The sequence below is a fragment of the Olea europaea genome, chromosome 6 (assembly GCF_002742605.1).
Source record: "Olea europaea var. sylvestris chromosome 6, O_europaea_v1, whole genome shotgun sequence".
NCBI lineage: Eukaryota > Viridiplantae > Streptophyta > Magnoliopsida > Lamiales > Oleaceae > Olea > Olea europaea.
The window spans coordinates 206406-216972 of NC_036242.1; the positions used below are offsets into that span (position 1 = coordinate 206406).

Here is a 10567-nt window from a genome sequence, read left to right on the forward strand (position 1 = left end):
TCCCCCCCCCCCCCCCCCCCACATTTTCACTCTGCAGAATCATTATTCTTAGTTCTTAGCAGTAATTATCTTACGTCCTGCACACTTACGGGAAAAGCATATTACTTGGTTGTCTTACCTCGTAGAATTCTATTTTAGGGACTGAAACCATGGAAATTCGAAGCTCAATAGTATGCAAAATAGCACAAAATCATGGAAGGGAAATAAGAGAGGAACAAAGACACATGAAAAAGGACAGTCGATCATATTTATCTTAAGGCTAGTTAGTGTACTTAACAATTCCCCTTCATCTGCTAACTAGTATACTTGACCCTCAAACTACCCAGAGACTTTGTAGGTTATTAACTCTTAATGTATGAAGCTTGAACCACCTTCTCTAGTAATTCTTCCTTAACAAAATGGCAATCCACCATATATTATATCCTTCCACAGAAATGCTGGATCAGATGAAGCATGGAAAGCTGCTTGATCATTGAAGAACAAATCCATAGTTTGTTTGCAAAATCCAATTTCCTCAGCAGTTTCAGTTTTATGTGAGACATACATCTGTACTCATGTTCAGTATTAGTTCTTGCGATGGTGCCTGCACCACCACAAACAACAACAAGAAGAAGCACAAAAAAATATTACTATCTGACTACTTACAATATACTAGTCATTTTCTGGTATCATGGAGAACTTTCTACAGCAGTTAGGATACAATTGATGTCAAATGCCGTAAACTTATTTTTTGTTTCTCATTTTATGTTGTAGGGATGGATGCACAAGTGTCTTACGCGTTCCATTCTGAGCGAAAGCTGCATCCAGAAAAATTCAAGAACCAGCTGGTTAATCAGGTAAACATGTCAATTATCCTGTTATTGGAGCTACAATTCTTGCAAACCATCAAATTCTTTCCATAAAGACTTTGTTTGATAATTGATACACAGAAACAAATTTATATTAAATTATGAAGAACTGATCAGATAAGAAATCCTGTTACTGCAAGCTGATACACTTGTTTGATTAGACATGGGCAATTCATCATTGATAGACTTTATGTTGAATCAGCTAATTGGTTATTTGAGAGAGTTGATATTTTGTATGTAAGAAAATATATGATGGCATTAGATGCTATTCTGTTATCTCGATGCTACATGATGTTTTAATCATAATGTTTTGAACTTTTACTTTCATTTATTTTATTAAAATAAAAAGCGATACACAGGATTAACTTTTACGAAAACTTGAGATAACAATAGTTCTAGTTAAAAATTATTGATGACATCTAAAAACTTTTCTTCTTGAATGATGTACTATGGAGAAGAGAAGCTTGAGATTCGGATTATGTCAGTTTAATTGCTAAAATGATCACATGTTGGATTGCTATTATCAAACGATGGAGGTGATTGTGTGATATCACATACTTTCCTCAGGTTCTTCTAGATAAAAAGAAAATATTATAATAATAATAATAATAATAATAGTAATAATAATAATAATATGCATTTTATTTCCTCTTAGAGTACATATGCGAAGCTTGGATGCACGCAAGGATGGTTCTTTGCTCCTCTTGCTCACCCTTCTTCAAAGTAAGTGTACATGTTTGTCCAATTTAAGGGTTAAACTTTACTTCTTGCCCATAAAATAATTGAAGGGCGTTTTCTGAAAATTGTCAGTTTTGCCGTACCTGTTCTGAAACTTATGGGGTCATTGTTGCTGCCAATTATAGTGCATTATTTAGTATTTTGCATTGGATGTACCTCACAACACCACTAGCATTACACTGTATGTTCATTGTTTTCTTTGCCTGAAATAGCAGTCGTAATGCAGGAATATAGCTCAACTTGCCAAGGTCAAGATCATGAAAAGACGTGGTGATTGGCAAGATCTCCTTATTCCCCACAGGTAGATCACTTGTCTTTTCCGAATAATGCTCCCCTCTTGCAGTTTCTTTTTGTTATTTCATGGGAATATGGAAGGAATTGAGAAACTGAATACAACTATATGCTCTTGTTAAAGAGCCATTTCTAGCCCAATCTAATTTCTCTGATATCATATTTAGTCCAATCTTCTTATAAATTACTTGAAGCCTCTGAAGTAATTGTATGCCTGAGATGTTTCATAGATTTAATTTTGAAGGGTCGAAAAAGGAGAGCGATAGGCAAGAATAAGTTTAACTGATCTTTTAGTGGTGAATGACTCTTTTTCTTCCCCAATTCAGAGACCATCATTTGTTAGATTAAGGATTCAAACACCGACGTTGCTCATGTATCAAAAGTTTTAGACTTCAGACATGTGCAGAGATCTTCTGTTGAGATCTTGCAGATAAAAAGTTTAAATATTTCGAATTTTTGGTATAATTTTTTCAAACGCTTAAGTTACATACCCAATTATTCTTCCACTTTATGTATATTGTAGATTTTATTCCTAATTTAGTGTGTGTTTTGTTCTAACAATGCAGCATCAGGTCCATTGTATGTCTTAATTTACCTAGCTTCTCTGGTGGACTAAATCCTTGGGGAACACCGAATATAAATAAAAGACGTGACGTGCGTGCTCTCTTAAGACACGTTTTTCTTATCTATTCTCTTAAATGGAAAGAAAGTTGTCCATATAACATTGTTTTCTAATATAGTTCATGCTTCAACTTGATGTGTAGAGAGACTTGACGCCACCTCTTGTCGATGATGGCCTTCTAGAGATTGTTGGTTTTAAAAATGCTTGGCATGGACTGGTTTTGCTTGCTCCTAGTGGTCATGGGACACGTCTTGCACAGGTTAGAGTCAAATAGAGAGTCGGGAGAAGCATAGATTCAGTTAAACCAGTGACCTGAGTTATTGTTGATTTTTATTTTTATTTTTTTTATTTTTTCGGTTTTCATCTGCGCAGGCACATAGAATACGTTTTGAGTTTCACAAGGGTGCGGTTGATCACACCTTCATGAGGGTTGATGGTGAACCATGGAAACAACCGCTTCCTGTGGATGATGACACGGTTGTTGTAGAGATCTCTCATCTCCGCCAAGTGAAGATGCTTGCTACCCACGACTGCAGATCCAAAAGTGTTCACGACCCCACATCCCACAACATTCAGGACGCAGATGAAAGGGATAGCGACAATGAAGACGAATCTGTAGGGGAAGAATGGAGAAAATTCGGGGCAGCAGATACATTCAAGATTCCCGACGAGGTTGACATTTCTCGTTTCAGTTGAATTATTGCATGTATTTCTTATTGAAGTTACTAAAAATAACTGAACTTCAACACCTAGCAGTTGATATTCTATATCCTATTTCGTAGCTTGTTTCACCGAAACCACAGGGTTAATTCGTCTGTTGATTATGAACATTTGTGTTAGGCAACATTAAGGGCTTGATGAATTGTAGTGTTTGAATTATCTTGTGGCTATCTGGAATAGACAATTGTAAGTTGTATGTAGAACATTTGAAAGGTTCCTATTGTTGCTTATTTTGGGCGAAAACTCATGGGGTGACATTCTCATGGAACCCAAAGTATAAAGATGATGTTTCTACTCGAATAATGCTATTCATCATCAGTGGTGATGATCATCCATCTTGGGGGATCCACTACCACTTAGACAAGTGATCATTAACATTGTTGATCAATAGCGTTACAACTTGAACCCAGTGCCTCCTGAGACCAAAAATTGCTCTTAGACCAAAAATTACATTCTTAACAAAAATAACAAAGAATTCTATATAAATTAATAGTTAAATGAAAATTGTACATCATTGCAATTATTATTTGTCATTTAATACAGCCTCTATTATGATAACCTGTCTGAACCATTATCATACAAAAGATCAAATTAATTTTGAGATATACTCAGAGAGATTTAAACAAAGGTAACTTAAAACAATGAAGGTTACTTCAGTCTTCATATATTGGCATTCCCGCAAGCATTTTGTTACAGCTTCATTAGCCTTTTGAGACTCTGTCCTTTCTTCTCCTTTCTTTTTCTCCCTGAAGGCCAAAAATGTTAACAGCAAAAGTCATTAAACTAATCTGTGGAAGATTTCAACTAGAAGAGGTCATATGAGCCTGGAAGGGACAAGGCAAAATGAAGCTCGTAATGCAGAGAAGCACGGTTGGCAAAAGCAAAAGAATAGAATACTATGATTTTAGTTGTAAATTAAGTAATTAAACATTGTCTCTCTTGGGGAGAAGAATGCAATAATAGCACAACAAACAGTTGGTATCATTCCCCTTATCATAAGGTCACTTGGAAAACATTATGGAATGTGGGAGCATAATTCATTTGGTATAGTTATGGTAAGCAGCATTGTACTGGATAATAATATATCCAAGACTTTATCTACTTTTTCTTGCTTAATAGTGTTGACCACCTTACTATAAAACAGCTTCGAGTTTTGGGGAGGAAATTCTCACCTGTCAACATATTCCTTCAGCAGTTCATTTCCTTGAACCAGCTTAGAGTGTAGATTGCGATAGACATCAAGATATCAACACTTTTCTTATTTACATTCAGTGCTGCACAAAGCTATCAAGCCATGATAGAAATAAGTTAATAATTATATGTATCTCTTCTCCATAAAGATTATTATGAAGCGTCCTCAAAAAACAAAAACACACGCATGCATACAATGCTCTGTAAAGCAGAACGTCTTAAACCTGAACTCAAATTTTCACAGCTTCATTAGTTAAAGACACGATGATGTCTGGAAAAGGAATAAAGAGACATGTTTACTCATAATGCATGAAAGACAGTGTAATGATACTTGGGAAACACAGAGAGAGAGAGAGAGAGAGAGAGAGAGAGAGAGAGAGAGAGACATCGCTCTAATATACTTTTACAGTTGATATTCATCGTATACAATTATTGTAATTAGAATGCTAATCAAAGGACCATTTTTCTTATCTTTCCAATAGAGAAACACCTTTAACAATGGGGCTTTTATAGACATCTCTGCACCTTGAAATTTATTTTTTATTATTTATTATTTTTTCAGGTAGCTTTCTTGAGCCTATCCAGCTAGTGAGGCATTGGATAGGAATTCATCGATGGGATAAAAAGAAGAGAAACAGAGAGATGTCTTCTCTTTCTTCTATTCAATCATTTTAACCTTTTATGGGACTAGACAAAAAGATAGTAAATCCGATAATTTACTGAAACTTGATCCTGACTGTTCTATCCATTAATTCACCCATTTATGTATCATAGACAGAAGGGATATTTTCTTATTCCTTCAGGAGAATGGAGTTACGACAAACGATTTAAGTAGTAGACCCCAAAAGTATTTAGAATAAGGGTTATTTCGTGCTTGTTAATTTCTGCATTTGCAAGTGAAGTAGATATCATACAGAAGTGGCATGTCATGCTTTGATTTTTATGTTATCTTTTTTTTTTTTTTTTTTTTTTTTTTTTTTTTTATGTAAACAGTGGCAAAAACTTCTAAATGACAAGGAACTTGTACATGGAAGTACACATTAAATTTGATTACTAATGGAGACAATGCCCAAATTTCTAAGTAATTTAAGTTAACAAGTACTATCTAAGCTTCACTGTGAATTTTCAAGTCACAAAATTGGTTGAGGAAATAATGATATTGGCATGGTAGGTAACCTGTTTTTAACATTGGAGTTGGAAAACTGGATGATTAGGAGATGGAAGATATAGCCTAATACTTCAAATTATCTCTAAATACTGAAGGAAAGGAGAAAAGAAAAGGGCAGAGGTTGAAGACACAGCTTCTTTTTACTGTTTAAGAGATAGTATATCTTGGTGAAAGTTTTCGGTCGACTTGAGTTGAGCTTTAAATATTATCAGCTTTAACATCTGGCCATTCCCTCATTTCTGAAATTTGGTTATTGAAGGAGGAAACCACAAGAAAAGAAGATTTGGAAACTGGGATTTTAACCAAGCTTTGGTATATATTCCTATGCAGCTGAAGGCAAAAAGTCACTCGAGTAAAACTGATCGTGGGCTTTTTTTAGGCTCCTAAGGAAGTTCCATTTCTTAGACTTCTGAAGGGTAGAACATCCTTCTTCAGAGAGTAACCATGAGGCGTTACTTTACAAATTCGTTATGTCCATCTGCACTATGTTTTGTATTGTGGGTATATATTACATCTTCTGCAACTTCTTAGTTTTACAGCTGCAATACTGTCATCCTTGCAATTGTGATGCACAAAGAACATGCACTCCATACAGACATATACATTATATGTCTATGTTGACTCGTGCAAACTTTTGGATAATGATCATAAATATGTAGCCATTATCTCCAGAGAAGGAGATAAAGCAGGGCCTTCGAAACTTCAGGTGAGCTTGTGGGGGCTTTAAAACACTGCACCAAAACCAGGTCATTACTGAATTTGTTAGTTTTACCTCCATTCAGAACATTTTTAACAGGTGCCTATTTACTAACAAGTACATACAAGACGAAGCAGTTTTATCCTAAAAAAACTATTGGCAGCAATCAAGTAGACAAGCCTTAATATTTGAAAGGTACTGTTAAAGATCATATGATCCTTTGGCTACAAATTCTTCACGGAATTATTAAAATATCAATTTCAAATAATTTTCTAATCAATACACAAAAATTTTTGTAAACAAGTCGTACACCCAGCTTTACCATTGAACTATACCAATGCCCACAGAATTTGAGGGTCCTCATTATGAGTACTGTTGGAAGTTTGACAATGATCAAACATTCTGATTCAACAACAGATGACTTGCCCTTCATCTATTAAACCTATTTGTAACACTACATAGAATACCAGGGAAGAAATAAAAAGAGTGAACAGGTCTAAGAAGAAACATCCTCACAAAATTTCTCCAGTGGGTACCTCAGCCCCTCTGTGCGATCCTATCGATTTCAAATCCATATCTTCTTTTTCAAAGAAAATACACCATCACATAAGACAATATATTTAGCTCTTGTCTGGTAAGCTTTTTCAGATTTTAAGTTAGTCAAAATTCTTTTTTACCCACAACTTTTACCCACTTTTTAACAACACATTTCATAGGATCTCAAAGAGGGTTTTAATTCCTTACCAAGTATCGAATACAGATATAGTTAGCAATCCAAAAACAATTTCTTCCTCCATTCAGTCAACACACCCATTCAGAAAACGTAGACTTGCTTCTCAATGAAATGACAGTTGCAGTCAAGAATGACTTGGCTCAAAGAGAAACCAAAGGGTGAAGAAGGCATAGAGAAGTAACTTTGGAAATGCCAATACTGCAGAGTATGAAAAGAGGATCTATGAAGCCTGTCCTTACTAAGTGTGGGATAAGACACTGTTGAATTAAGGTATCACTAGATTCAGCAACTGCTACGGGCTTTCAGGATGTCTATAGTAGCAGAATATCTAATCACATTTTAAAGTAGATTGTGGATCTAATCCTATACATCTAAGACTCATAATTTTTGCCATTTAGACCAATGAAAAATTTGTCATCCTGGAACCTAAACCATGCTAACCTACATAATTTGTAAACACCTGCTTTCAACAATAGCTTTCTTTTCAAGGTTTAAAAAATATTCTTTCTAGAGTTCCCTCACTCAAATGAATTTTGGCAGTTTAAAAAATAACCAGCTTTGGGCATTCAATTCATTAACTCATAATATTTGTTTAGATGGCCAGATACCATACAGGTATTACTAATGCATTCTAATATCCATAGTACTTTCAGCAGACAGCAAGCAGAAAACAAAAAAACTAATTTTTGGTGTTCCTTTTTGATAATCTCCTTATGATTCCTATTTCATATCTATAGTTTTCCATGATAAGGAAAGCCTGGCTGAAGCAATAAAAATGTTGTCATGCCCTGAAGCGAAGGCACTCTCCCAAGGCCCAAGTATTGGTTTCAGAACACGTATCCAAGACCTACATGGTCCTGACAAGATTCAATACATGTCACCATTTTACTTTATTTTACATTTCAAAAGATTCCATGTTGCAGGGACACATCTGATCATTTTAGGACATGTTTTGGGGGATGATAAGTCATGTAAAAGGAATATTTACAAAATAGGGTCAACATGACATGAACATAAAAAAGAAACCATATTTGGTTCCAAAATAAAAGAAGATGGTGGCAGCAGATATTTCTTCCCTTTTCTTTTTCTTTTTTTTGGTTTTGGAGATAGTAATCCAACCTTGAATATTTCTGATACCTATTCATCATGTATTACCACTCAATATTCAATATCCCTTTTCACCACGTCTTTTCTTCATTTCTTATTCTGGAACTGAATGGTGGAGCCCACTGATAGTAGCCCAGTGAGGTTCGTGTCATCTTAATTCTTGACTTTTGAATACTTTTTACCGTAGCTTCAAGCTGACTTACTCATGCACCCAAGTTCCTATATAACAAACTTTATGAAATGCTACAAGCTGCAGCATGGACAAATAAACCTGCACTCCAGGCCTCAAAAGAAACTAAAACTGCCTAGCCATTCTATCGACATTGTATCCATACTGATGTAAGTTATAATATCCCTTGTACAGATGCTCACAATGGAGTATATAAACTAAAATAGCAAAATTTGCACTCTTACATGAGGCTTCAGAATAAGAAAAGTCTCGTAACATGAAAGGAGAATTTTTTATTTTATTTTTATTTTTTATTTTTTTACCTTTTATAAGATACTGGGTTCTGTTGCATTTGCTAACTCTAGCAGCTGGAAGAGACCAACAGCAAAGAATCGACTGTAGCTGAAACTTCCTTTGTTCCCTGCTCTTTCTGTAATGTCCTTTTAGGCAGCTTCAACTTCTCCTTCCCTTGATGCAAAATCGACTAAAGTACTAGCACTCTGAGAACGGGCCCATTTTTCTAACTTTCGTGCATCAGCCCTGCAGTGCATAAAATTGGACATAAAATTTAATCCATGAGAGCTTAATTTTAACCATTCAAGATCAAGAAGAAGGCCACGCCCAATACAACAATGAATCACACAAATGCTATATAAACATCTATGTTTTCCAGCATTAGCAGTATGATTCGTGGAAAATAACCAACATTTATAAGGTGCACTGGCTTTCTGAAATGTTCTATTTATCAGACTTGGTGAATAAGTAGTATCACATCAGCTATATAAATTTTTCGTATATACACTACAAGACAACTAGTTTCATTTTCGTATTTACAGTACAAGACAACTAAAATGAAACTAGTCCAAATAAGCATTCACTCGATTTGATTCTCATGGCCATCACCAGTTGCGAAAACGAATGAAGGTGAAAACGAATTAAGGTTTAAGGGATGTTTAAGACATACCTATATTGATCAGGGTCCTCATTTAGAGCCATAATATAAGCTTTCAGAATAGTGTCTCGATCCTCATCACTTGGGTAGCCCTCCATGAGCTGGTCGTACACAGTAACAAAACCAAGTGCAAACACAGGATCATATCGATATGTACTCTTGTACCGCATCAAATGTTGTTGTACTATCAGCTCTTGCAATACAGTGTTGTATATACTTGGAACCAGCTTCTTATATGCCTTCAGGAAATTTAGCTTCGTCTCACACACAGTAGGTACATCTGAAACCAATGAGCATCCGAAGGAAATAACGGGAGTTTATTATCCAGAATAGAATCAGTAAATGAAGTAAAAACACATATTTTCAAGGGGAAAACTGAATTATGGGGTCTGGATCAAATCAGTTTAATTATAAAAATCTAGAAATGTCATCCTTCAATAAACAATCCCATTGCACCGTATCTATCTTATTAGTGCAGGGAATGAGTAGACGAGCATAAATTACACCTAATTGTTGTAGCCAATCAAAAGATTGGTTTCAATTGCCACAATCTGAAATCGTCATTTCACTAACAGAAACTACTAAATTGAACCACTAAATTGATAATGCAAAGGCACAAAAATTTAGGCTTAAAAGACTACTAACCAGTATCGATTCAATAAGTGAAAACTCAAAGAAGAAAACAGTTCAATTAACAATAGAATTAAGCAAATGATAAGGTTAATATTGTATTGAGCTCACTAGAATTTCTACCTTCCTCCAAAAATTAAAGCCGTAGTTAAATCGAAAAGATCACATTCCCCCCCCCCCCCCCCCCACACAAAATCTACGATAATTCCGCAATGACCTAAAACTTGCCTGTGGAAGTTGAGATGCAATGAATTACAACACGAGAACTCGTCGAAACTCGGAGATTAAACGAATCGAGAGATGAAATCGTGCTTCGAAACTTGAAAGCATCGAAATTGGAAGCCAAATTACGCGGTGAAGGAATTGAAAACTTGGATTGACTTATCGAACTGAAAGAAAGAGAAGTTACTGCCGCCATTTTTAGGAATTAAAAAAATTTGAGTTCAGAGTTCCATATCTTCGAAGGAATTAACTGTTGAACTTAAATCGAAATTTTGACAATCGAACTTTGAAAAAATATTATACATTACGCGGTTATGTCTTTTGATTATTAGTTGAAATTTATAATAATGAGTTTTGACTACTGAACTTGAAAAAATACTGCACGTTACTTATTAGCATAATTGTTGAACTTTAAAAAATATCGAGTTTTACAATAAATAATATACAATATTTTTTAAAATTCAGTGAGTAATGTACAA

General features: G+C 35.0%; 1 protein-coding gene and 1 pseudogene across 4 annotated transcripts in view; one reads left to right on the top strand and one right to left on the bottom strand.

Annotated features, from left to right (window-relative positions):
* Positions 1–3449, top strand: part of LOC111395389 (diacylglycerol kinase 5) — a 14370-nt gene extending 10921 nt beyond the window's left edge. For all 4 annotated transcript variants that reach the window (XM_023021363.1, XM_023021362.1, XM_023021365.1 and 1 more), the window contains exons 8-13: positions 754–836; positions 1504–1571; positions 1813–1887; positions 2444–2531; positions 2642–2758; positions 2872–3449. In XM_023021363.1, the coding sequence (XP_022877131.1) occupies positions 754–836; positions 1504–1571; positions 1813–1887; positions 2444–2531; positions 2642–2758; positions 2872–3195 (755 nt within the window). In that variant the 3' untranslated portion in view covers positions 3196–3449. The remainder of the gene's footprint in view (positions 1–753; positions 837–1503; positions 1572–1812; positions 1888–2443; positions 2532–2641; positions 2759–2871) is intronic.
* Positions 3450–3721: 272 nt separating this feature from the next.
* Positions 3722–10358, bottom strand: LOC111395390 (annotated as a pseudogene).
* Positions 10359–10567: the final 209 nt, after the last annotated feature.